Source organism: Aotus nancymaae, unplaced genomic scaffold (genome assembly GCF_030222135.1).
Source record: "Aotus nancymaae isolate 86718 unplaced genomic scaffold, 86718_ANA_hifiasm-v0.15.2.pri h1tg000032l_0, whole genome shotgun sequence".
In the NCBI taxonomy this organism is placed as follows: Eukaryota; Metazoa; Chordata; class Mammalia; order Primates; family Aotidae; genus Aotus; species Aotus nancymaae.
In genome coordinates, this window is record NW_026988445.1 from 6878944 (window position 1) to 6891456 (window position 12513).

A 12513-nucleotide genomic window follows, 5' to 3' on the forward strand; every position below is an offset into this window, starting at 1 on the left:
TGGTCTTGACTCCTTATCCAATTTGCCAGTCTGTGTCTTTTAATTGGCACATTTAGCCCATTTACATTTAAGGGTAGTACTGTTACATGTTAGTTTGATCTTGTCATCATGATACTATTTGGTTATTTTGTGTACTAGTGATGCAGTTTCTTCATAGTGTCATTGGTTTCTATATTTTGATATGTTTTTGCAGTGGCTGGTACCAGTTTTCCCTTTCCATATTTACTGCTTCTTTCAGGAGCTCTTGCTGGGCAGGCCTGGAGGTAATGAAATCTCTCAGCATTTGCTTGTCTGAAAGGATTTTATTTCTCCTTCACTTATGAAGCTTAGTTTGACTGGATATGAAATACTGGGTTGAAAATTCTTTTTTTTATAATTGTTGAATGTTGGTTCCCACTCTCTTCTGGCTTGTAGAGTTTCTGTTGAGAGGTCCACTGTTAGTCTGATAGGCTTCCCTTTGTAGGTGACCTGGCCTTTCTTTCTGGCTGCCCTTAACAGTTTTTCCTTCATTTCAACCTTGGAGAATCTGATGATTATGTGTCTTGGGGTTGATCTTCTTGTGGAGTATCTTAATGGTGTTCTCTGTGTTTCCTGAATTTGCATGACATCCTGAATTGCTAGGTTGGGGAAGTTCTCCTGGATAATATACTGAAGTGTGTTTTCCAGCTTGTTTCCATTCTCCCTGTCTCCTTCTGGTACTCCAGTCAAACAGAGGTTTGGTCTTTTTATGAAGTCTCACATTTCTTGGAGTCTTTATTCATTCATTTTAATTCCTTTTTCTCTATTCTTGTCTGCATGTTTTATTTCAGTAAGGTGGTCTTCAAACTCTGATATCCTTTCTTCCACTTGGTCGATTTTTCTGTTGATACTTGTGTGTGCTTCAGGAAATTCTTATGCTGTATTTTTCATCTCCATCAGGTCGTTTATGTTCCTCTCCAAAGTAGTTATTCTAGTTAGCAATTCCTCTAACCTTTTATCAAGGTTCCTAGTTTCTTTGCATTGGGTTAGAATATGCTCCTTTAGCTCATCGTGGTTTTTTTTATTACACATCTTCTGAAGCTACTTCTGTAAATTTATTCATCTGATACTCTGTCCAGTTATGCACCCTTGATGGAGAGACATTGCAATCATTTGGAAGAGAAAAGGCACTCAGGTCTTTCAGGTTTTCAACAACATTTTTTTATTGATTCTTTCTCACCCCCGTGAGTTTGTCTAATTTCAGTCTTTGAGGCTGCTGACCATTGAATGGGGTTTTGTGGGGGTCTTTTTGTTGTTGTTGATGCTGTTGGTTGTTGCTTTCTGCTTGTTTTTCTTTCAGTAGTCAGATCCCCCTTCTGAAGGGTGTTGCAGTTTGCCAAGGGGTTCACTTCAGGTCCTATTCAACTGATTCACTCCTGTGTCTGGAGATGTCACTCAAGGAGGCTGGAGAGCAGCAAAGATGGGTGCCAGCTCATTCTTCTGGGCCCTCTGACTTCGAGGGGCATCAGCCTGATGCCAGTAGGATCACTCCTTTATAGGGTATCTGAAAATCCCTGTTGGAAGGTCTCACCAAGTTGGGTGGCATAGAAAGCAGGACCCATTTAACGAGGCACTTTGTCCCTTGGTGGAGATGATGTGCTTCACTGGGGCAAAACCCACTTGTCTGGGCTGCCTGGATTCCTCAGAACTATCAGGAGGAGAGGCTAAGTCTGCTGGTCCGTAGAGACTGCGGCCAAGCCTCCCTCTAGGTGCTCAGGCCCAGGGAGATCCAAATTCTGTCCTTGAGGCTCTGGCTGGAGTTATTGGAGCTCCTGCAGGGAAGCCCTGCCCACTGAGGAAGGATGGGCCAGGGTTAGACTTGAAGAGGCACTCTGGCTGCAGAGGGTCATAGTCAGTATGTTAGGCAGTGGGGACAAGTTTTAGGACCAAGCCATCCAAGCTCCCTGGCTCTAGCAGGGGAAAAGCATAGCCTGGAGCTATAGAAATGGGTTCTACCCTTCCCCTACCCAGGGAGCTTAATGTGTTAGGCAGTTGGGAATCCCAGTGCTATCTGCTTCCTTCCCCCAAGGAGCTCAAAGGGCTTAGGCAGCAGGCAGCCACAGCCAGTGCTGGTTACTCCTTCCCCTGGGAGTTTGGTAAGCTCAAGCAGATTCCAGTAGGGATGCTGTAAGAATCTGTACTTTCTGGGGTTGGGATGTTAGGCCCTGATGGCATGAGTTCACAGGTGGGATCTTCTGATCAATTGGTTGGACAGATCCATGGAAAAAGCACCGTTTCTGTGGCTGAGTAGCACACTCATTCACTGCCTCCCTTGGCTGAGGGAGGGGGTTTCCCCATTCCTGTGCAGCTCTCAGGTGGGCCGCCACACCATATGGTCTTTCTTCCATCCATGGGTCATGCCAGCCTTCTAGTCAATTTTGATGAGAGAACCTGGATACCTTATTTGCTGGTGAAGGATTCACACGCTTATTATGGTTTTTTTTTTTTTTCTATGGGAACCTCCAAACGGCCCTGCTTCTACTTGGCCACCTCAGCCCCACCCCACAACTTTTAATATCATGTATTTTTTCATGGTAGCGATAGAGACAGGAGACAGCCAAATGCCGCCCAGGTCATTGTGCACAGGGGGCTTGCCTAAACATGCTCACAATGAAAAATTCTGTCCCTAACACATGCACAGTTAGGAAAATAAATCAATGTGGAGTGGTTGAGAGTAAGAGCCCTCATGCACCCTGGAAGAATGGGGTGGAGCCACCAGGAGTTCATGCCTCATGAAGTGGCAGGAGCCAAGCATCAACTCACCTGTGGCCTGGTATTCAGTCTGTGAGGTGAGAGCCTATTGGCAGGACCCCTTCTTTTTTGCTGAGAGCTTTCTTTTAATAAATTCTGCCCTCCTCATGTTTCAGTGTGTCTACATGCCTAATTTTTCCTGGTCATGAGACAAGAACCCAGATATTAGCTGAGCTAAGGAGCAAAAAATCCTGCATTAGTAGTATTGGCATTGCTATTGAGCAGTGATTGAATATTTGATGATATAAAGAATTATTATTCATAATTTAAGAAGTGATATTTTTATCAATATGTCTGAAAGAGGCATTATTTTTTAGAGAAACATGCTGAGTTATTTACATAAAAAATAATCTGCAGCTTAGATTTGTTTCAAAATAATCCAGGTTTAGGGAAGTAGGTGGGTTGTAGTTTAACTAAGGCCAAGAGTTAATAATTACTGAATCTGGGTGGTAGGCGCATGAACTTTATTATTTATCCTATTTTTGTATATATTTGTCATTTTTCAAGTTAAAATATTAAACATTTGAATCAACAAAGGTCTAATATCCAGAATCTATATGGAACTTAAATCAACAAGCAAAAAATAAATAATTCCATCAATAAGTAAAAAGTGGGCAAAGTACGTGAACAGATATTTCTCAAAAAAAGACATACATGTACCCCAGAATTTATAATTATAATAAAAAATAAAGGAATAATAAAGACATTCAAGCAACCAATAAACATATGAAGAAATACTCATTATCACCGATTATCAGAGAAATGCAAATCAAAACCACGATGAGATACCACCTCACATGAGTCAGAATGGCTTTTGCTAAAAAGTCAAAAAAAATAACAGATGCTGGCAAGGCTGCAGAGAAAAGAGAACATTTATACACTGTTGGTAGGTATGTAAATTAGTACAGCTACTGTGGAGAGCAGTTGAAAATTTCTCAAAGAACTAAGACTTGAACTGCCATTCAACCTAGCAATCCCATTACTGGGTATATACTCAAAAGAAAATAAATCGTTCTACCAAAAGGACACATGCACCTGCATGTTCAGCATGTTCATCATAGCACTATTCACAATAGCAAAAACATGAAATCAGTCTAGGTGCCCATCAACAATGGACTGGATAAAGAAAATATGCTACATATATACCATGAAATATGATGCATCCATAAAAAGAATGAGATCACGTTCTTTACAGCAACATGGATGCATTTGGAGGCCATCATCCTACGTGAACTAAAGCAGAAACAGAAAACCAAATACTGCGAGTTCTCACTTATGAGTGGGAGATAAGCACTGGGTATACCTGGACATAAAGATAGGAACAACAGACAATGGAGGGGAGAGAGAAGGAACGGGGCAAGGGCTGAAAAGCTGCGTATGGGTACTAGGCTCACTACCTAGGTGACAATTTCGATCAAATCTCAAATCTCATCATCACATAATATGCTTTTGTAACAAACCTGCATGTGTACCTCTTAATTCTAAAATAAAAATTGACAAAACAAGTCAGTCAAATCAGACTTGAAAATTTAAAAATGAAAGATACCATTGCTACCTTCAATACCACAGATGTTCTCCTTAGAAATCCATTGTTGGGAAACCTAGACTAATTAAAAAAGAAATACAAAAGCAAGTGCTTTTTTTTCTAGTGCTCTCTATCAAGATTATTTAATTTTTTTTCAGACCATAAGAGTATTGCAGTCTAATATAAGATTTTGGAGGGTCTTGGCTGTACTGGTGGCAGCAGGGCGACTGGCGTAGTCCGGAGGTCTCGGGCCCGATCCCACGCTGGACTCTCCGTCCTGCGATGACTGCTGCCCTGGCCGCCGTCACTACATCGGGTTTGGAAGATGGAGTGCCTAGGTCCCATGGCGAAGGGGCCGGGGAAGTGGTCGTGGAGCGGGGGCCCGGCGCGGCCTACCACATGTTCGTGGTGATGGAGGACTTGGTGGAGAAGCTGAAGCTGCTCCGCTTCGAGGAGGAGTTCCTCCGGAAGAGCAACCTGAAGGCCCCATCCAGACACTATTTTGCACTGCCTACCAACCCTGGCGAACAGTTCTACATGTTTTCTACTCTTGCTGCTTGGCTGATTAATAAAGCAGGACATCCCTTTGAACAGCCTCAAGAATATGATGACCCTAATGCAACAATATCTAACATACTTTCCGAGCTTCGGTCATTTGGGAGAACTGCAGATTTTCCTCCTTCAAAATTAAAGTCAGGTTGTGGAGAACATGTATGCTATGTTCTTGATTGCTTAGCTGAAGAAGCATTGAAATATATTGGTTTCACCTGGAAAAGGCCAGTATCCCCAGTAGAAGAATTAGAAGAAGAAAGTGTTGCAGAAGATGATGCAGAATTAACATTAAATAAAGTGGATGAAGAATTTGTGGAAGAAGAGACAGATAATGAAGAAAACTTTATTAATCTCAACGTTTTAAAGGCCCAGACGTATCACTTGGTAAGTTTCATCAGATACATGCCGGACCAACAAGCAACGAATGTACATGATCTGCTGGAAATTTAAATGAGTAGAAACCGTTGTTGGCCATTGTTTTGTATGCTGTTTGTAAAGTAGCTCTCCAAATTGCTTTGCTGTATATAAAATGTTGTAATTATAGCAAATATACAAATCCAGAGGAGAGAGTGAGGCAGCCTCCTGTCTATACCACGGAAAATTGACACAGTGCTACTTATGCAGACTAAAAATAATTTGGCTGGTGGCATTTTTTATTATGAAGAGACATCAAATATTCTATTTCAAGTTATTTTACATTTTAATGGGCAAAGATTTAATGATCTTGATTATAGGAAAATATTTAAATTATAGTTCTTTAAATAAAATGGATCGACTGGTAGTTATATGGATAAGTAATCGGACATTGCTTTAAGTCTCTTTCAATTATGAAATATAGTCTGTAAAAGTACATATTCAATGAGATATTTCAGATATTTACGGTATTTTTACATTTGCCATGTATATAATATGTATATTATATGTTATATATTAATAAGGGATGTATACCTATTGCACCCTCAAAAAGTACATATGGAAAATAATACTGTTTTAGTCCTTTATTTAATTTTTCTTGTGTGAATCCTCAAAACAAGTTTGAATCTAGTTTTAGTTTCATATCATGAGGATTTCCTTGACTACTCCCCAGGATGATCTTTGTATTTATCATGCTAATGAGGATTAATAATACTAAGGCAGTACGGATGACAACTAGTTATTATTAATGATGCATATATGTGTGTGTGTTTTCTGCCCAACTTGAGATATAATGTTGTGGTCAACTTGCCTGAGTTTATGACTTGACTCTAATACTTACTTGGGCAAGTTTCCAAACTTCTTGTGCCTCATCTTTTTAAACTGTAAATGAGATAAAAATATGACCTCTGCCATAGGATTTTTGAAAATTAAAAGTTACTGCATGTAAAGCACTATAATATCTGTCACATAGAAAGTACTCAGTATTGGCAAAAACCAAAACCATATCTTTTTTCCATATTCCCCCCTCTGAAATCTGATTTGTAAGCTCCTTGATAACAGAGATAGCTATCCTTTTTAATATTCCCCATAACGTAACACAGAAGGTACCAAATAAATACCTCTTAAATGAATGAAGGTATCTTTTATTGATCAATTGAAAATTATATCAGAATAATATGTTAAAATTTAAATCTTTAGTTGTATCAATACTGTACATTTGCAGATCATTTTGTAGTTTTCAAGTACTTTAAAACACATTCTTTACTGACCTTTTAAAGTATTTGGGTAGATGTTATCTCCATTTTACAAATATAAACAGTGAAATTTATAACCTTGGGACAGTTTAATCTTTTAAGAAGCTTATAAATCAAAGTACCCGAATTTAAACTGCTTCTCCAAACTCCAAGTCTATTACTTTTTCCTCTTTACCTCATAACAAGAGTTGAACAAGGTGTAGATATGTTTTGATTCCTGCCTTTAGCAAGGACATTGTAATGTTGGTGTTTATGTAATGTGTGTGTTGAAGACGATGATGACAAAGTGCTCCTCAACTATGAGAAGAAAAATAAAATAGAGATACACATAATTATTCTTGGGAAAAAAAAAAAACAAAAAACAAAAAACAAAAAAAAAAAGATTTTGGAAAATTATTTTTAATTTTAGAAATGTAGGAAAAGCAAATTAGTTATCTTGGGGCATGGATGAAATTTAGCTTGAGCTTCTTAGTGACGATTTATGTGAGAAAACCCAGAGAAACACATAAGCACAAACTTCCAGCTCCTGTTTGCCTTGTGTGCTGATTAAGTCTTCATCACCATTATTCTACTAGAGAGGGTCGTGGCTCTGCCATTAGAAGGTGTGGGTTTCAGTCCTACCGCTAATCTTTCTAACCTTCATGTATAACTAACTGTAAAATGAGTAGATTATATCTACTTCATAAAAAAAAGGTGAGGTTTAAATGAAAAAAAGATAAGTGCTATATATGGTGGCTACAATTTAATAGATGTTTTTAGATATTTGTAAATGTTATTTATGTTTCCATTTTTTACTTCCTTTCTAAAGGGATAATATCCACTGCACATGGCTGTTGTCAGCATCGAGTGAAATAATACTGTGTTTAAAAGTGGTTATTAGTCGTTATTATGCTTGTGTTATCATTAGGTCACAAGATAAGATACCATTAAGCAGACTGCTCATCTCAAGTAGGGTTTTTGGGAAATATTGTTCATGGTTTGGTGGACTTCCAGAGACCCAAGTAAATTGACATCATCTCCAGAGCATGTTTATTTGGGTGAGATTGGTATTGATTTGTTGGAGCTCAGAGGGGCATGTTTACTAGAATGAGTCTGTCCTTGATTGTCTGACTTTCAGAAGGGAGGTGCTGGCACTGGTTTGTTGGCTTGTGAAAGTGTGTCGATCACAGAGGTGAGTTATTGATGGATTGAATAGGTTAAAACACAGTTCTGATGACTGTTTGTTACAAGGCAACAGAACAATGATGTTTTTCTAAGTTTGTAAGAACTTTTAAATACTTACCTCTCACTTTTTGCATGCCTACCAATTTCTCTAGGATATAGCTCATCTAGAAAAATAAATCTTGTACCCTCTGATGCTGAATACCAAGGCACAGCTCCCAAGAGAAAGGAAAGAAATAACCCCCTATTTATGGTTTTAGGATAAGCCAAGATGTTTTAATTCAATATAAAAATCTTGACAAAATTTGTCCACTTTGTGAATTCTCATTTTGTTTTATCTACACTTATCACCTGATTGGTTAGAGAGGTGAAATTTATTGGAGAACATAGAAATGTGAATGCTTAGCAAATTTCACTAGAATTACTCTTGGTGAGAGAAATTGATGGTCCTAAGGAGAGGGGGTCACCAATTCAACTATTTTCAAGGATGTTGAGCGAGTTATTGATGAATAGACATTTTCTCCTAACTTTGAATTTATTTTTTTCTATCAGTGTAAAGAGGTAACCAAAACATTTTTGAATAATTATGATGTTCACTAAACTTGTGTTTGTTTTGCTTAATGACTTGCCCACTGTGTTATTTCCAAGCAAGTAGCAAGCAATGAAACTCTCAAGGATAAAATGCACACAGACTCACAAAACTCAATGAAAGCCACCAGTCAGCTTGTGACTCCAGTCACAATTGCTTACTTCTGTCTACATCTCCTCCCATCAGCCATTATTCATGATCTGTTTAGCACAGCTCTCCTGAAGCTATTTCCTTTTTCGGAATAAATAGGTTAAGGATTAAGCCTGGAATAAAGATGTTACCTCAGTTGCCAGAGGCCTTCTGTGGTTCATCTAATTCCAGTCTTCACCCTGGTCTTTTAGTCTCAGATAGGGTTGAGCCAAGACATCTGGGTACATCTGGGCCAGGCTGATAACTGGCTTCTCTTAAAGTTGATATTTTAAAATATTTGTAGCACATTAAAATAGTGAGAGCAGGGATGATGGAAATATCAGCAAGATGTTTTTGTTTGTTGGCTGTTTGTTTATTTTTATTCAAAAGGACTGCCAACTTAAGTTGGAGTAGAACCAAATTACATGTCACCAGGTAGAATAGAAGGCTTGTTAATAGGCCTCCATTTAACCAGCTTGTTATATAATCTGACACCCTTACTCCTCTGGAAAGCATAATGGCTCATGCCAACATTATGCTGAATGTTCACAGTCAACCACTCTCTGGTACACACCCCACCCCAGACTTCTACCCTACTGTTCTCACTCAGCAGTCACCAAAGTTTAGTTTTGTTTCCAAACATGAATTTAAACAAGTGACACTTGTCATGGTGGTTATGCAACTTAATTAACTTTTACTCTAGCTGATTAAATATAGTGCACAAACATAGAGAATTGTTCTGTGAAATATGAATTGAATGTTTCTGAAAGACTTGATAACATCTGAGGGCTACAGTATGTCTATATAGTCTACAAAGCTTGGAAAAGAAATTTTAAAAAATCATAGAATATTTTTATACTTTTTTTTTTTGTAAATGTCTTAAATTCTTGGTTCACTTTGAAGAAAGTGAAACTCAAAATTATAGCCCGTACATTATGAATGTGGTGTGTGGTTTATACAAGAAAGGATAATCAGGGCAACAGACCATAATAGATTATATGAAAATGAAAGGCCTTGGTCCTACTTCAAAGATGGGTACATTCATGTTTTAGTTAAAATAAAATTTTAACATATATACATATATAACTTTTATGGATTTGTCACTAACTGATTTTTTAGATTGAGAAATTTCAATTGCATCTGATAAGGAACTTCTCTCCATGCAGTTGTCACCTACAGAGGGGGCCACATTGTCATCCTGGGCTTACTAGTATTCATATTCTTATCTCCTGGTCTTTACTTTTTGTCTTGTATTTGGACCTCTGCTTTTTCTGACACTTTGCTTTAATGTATTCATTACCCATATTTATTGGTTCTAACACTTGATCTGCTTGGGTGCACGGGCATATTGTAACCTCTACTTACCATCCCTGGTTTCTAAGTTCATCTAATTGATGCCAGGAAATGCATCTCTGACTTCTGGTCTTTCTGCTGATTCTGGCATAAAATTATACTAGACCCATGTTTGAATGGCCCATTTGAATAGGAATGTTCAGGAAGACACTTGTTACCAGTGAGTAGCTACATACAATAAATAGCAGCATTAATTGAAGACTAGGTTTTTTCCCACCACTGTGCCCTCAGCATTGTAAGTAGTCAGCACAGGTTTGTACAATGAACTGTTAAGCAGTTATTGCATGTCAAGAATTTATTGACCATATCTTATTTAATACATCAACTTTATGAAGCAGATGTTGTTATTCTCATTTGAAATGAGATGAATCTGAGGCAGAGAGGTTTAGTGGTTTGACCAATATCAGATAGCCAGAAAATGATAGTAAATAATGAAGAGGATTTGAATCCATACCTATATGACTACAAACACTAAACTTTTAACCTCCATGTCGGTTATGATTTATGTTAGCTTTGTTAAGGCAAATGCTAAAAGTGTTACAATTTAAATTAAAGAGGAAGACACAAATTAGTTATTCACTCATTCATTCATGCATCCAACACATCAATTGAGCACCTATAATTTGCTAGGCATTGTTGCTGATGCTTCTAAAGTTATGAGATAAATACAAGGTCATTGCCTTATTAGAGACTACATTCTAGTAAGGAGAGTTAGAAATAAATAAATATAAAATACATTAATATGACAAAAGGATAAGTTACTGAAGTACTGTGGTAGAGCTCGTTAAGTCCTTTGAGGAACTAATAATTTGAGGAGACAAAGCATGAATACATTAAAAGTTACACAGTTAAAAGTATCAAGCAACCTAAATGATAATAAGAACTGAATATAATATAAGAATAAGAATAGTAGAAGAATTGCAACAAAGCACTGAAGATTGATTTCTATTAAGTATTATAGAAAACAAATGATGGAAGTGTAGAAGAGGGGAAGATTTCTCTTGGCTACAGTATTGTGAGGAGGTTTTTGGGGAAGAGACTAAAAAGTAGGTAGGGTTTGGTTGGATGGAGGGAGGAAAGTACTCTGGGACAATGAAAACAAGTTAATTGTCTCAATGAGACAACGGAAAGTTCATTTTCCTGCTGATAGTTGCTAAACGTGACAGATTTAAAGAGTGCAAGTTTGGCCCTCATGGCTCTTAACACTAAATCTGAAGTTCCATTCAATTTCATCAACCTGACCTCAAAAACATCAGCATGGTGCCTGGAAGCTCATGCATCAATTTCTGAGCCTCAACAGATGGATATGCTTTTTATATAAAAAAAAAATGCAAACAAAACACTACATTTACCATGCCCTGTAGAGTATGAAAATCTAGCTGACATTCTCATTTACTCATCATCTGTCTCCTTTAATATGTTATCCATCATTTGCTCCTATTTCCCTTAAGAGCTTGTGAAAAGTTGGAGTGCAAATGGCCAAGTAGCCAAACGCCTTCCATTATTTCTCTGATGGGAATACAGGGGGGAAGTGAAATTCCTCTGACAACAATGGCTGATGCAAGACAGAGTAGGAACTTGAGTCTGAACTAGTGAAGCACTCCTCTGCTGGGCAGGGCATTGAAATGATGGTTGAAAGTAGGGCATAGCTCTGTATCTACACAGGGAAAGGTGTAGTTTGAAATAAGGTGTTGCCAAATCACCATTCTAAAAAGGAGCCTTTTTGTCCATGCTGTTTGGAATTGGAGCAGATGACCAGAAGGGTAGGGCCTGGACCTTTCACACATCCCCTGGAATCCTAAAATGGTAAATTCAAAATGAATCCTGAGGGCCAAGGTGGCTGAAACATGTGGGGAAGTGTGAGAGTATGATTTCAGGCAATGAAAGGAAGTGGTAGATGACTTTTTTTCTCCCTATATTGATGAAGACGTTGAGGAAAGAACAATACCGTATTATAAAAACTGAACCAACAATATGTCCTATTATTTAACTGTTGTTTGACTGCAGCGATGCCAGTTTAAAAAGTGTCAGAGACACTGTTAGAGTGAGGGGAGTTACATTTAATTTCCAGGGCTCAATAATTGCCCATGGAGTTTTGTAACTCGAAGACTCAATTGTTTTCTTATATGGGCTGTTTTTCCACTTGTAATTTTTTTTTTTTTGGAGACCTTTTTGGGAGGTGGGGAGGGGTGGTATGAGATTGAGAAAAAAGTAAAATTCACAATTGTTTGTGACATATACAACTTCAATTATTTAGAAATATTTGAGTTTATCTAGTAAGAGGCAAGTTATTCTAAAATTAAAAACTTTTCAGAGTTGAAATGTATTAATATTCCAATCACCAAAGTAAGTAAACTTTAAATAAATTCAGTGAGTTTATATTAAATTCTGAGTGTTTAATAAAAGTCACTATGCTATGTTCCATGGGAGAATATGAAGAGACATTATATTCATCTTTTGTGAAGTGCCAATCTTACTAATGTCCAAAACAAAATCTTAAAAAAGAAGCAAAAACATCATTGTAATAAAACTTTAGTGGCTGTGTTTATAAATAAGTATTGGTTCAAAATTCCTACCAATGTCAAATGCAGACCAAATAAGGTTTTCTACAATGGAGTCCACATACCCTCTAAGTCAGAGGAAAAATAAAAAAATTACAATTCTCATTTTGTCTTGATTTGTGCATGTTTCTGCTCACTTATCATATGATCAACACAGTCAGATTCTCCTTCAGCACTGGAATAAGTTACTGACTCTTGCTGTGC

General features: G+C 37.6%; 1 protein-coding gene across 1 annotated transcript; it reads left to right on the plus strand.

Moving 5' to 3' along the window:
* The first annotated feature begins 4576 nt into the window (after nt 1-4576).
* On the plus strand, nt 4577-6276 carry LOC105722271 (intraflagellar transport protein 57 homolog). Its single transcript, XM_064383461.1, has one exon. It carries the CDS (start codon nt 4577-4579, stop codon nt 5294-5296), a length of 720 nt encoding a protein of 239 aa, XP_064239531.1. The 3' UTR covers nt 5297-6276.
* The last annotated feature ends 6237 nt before the right edge of the window (nt 6277-12513 follow it).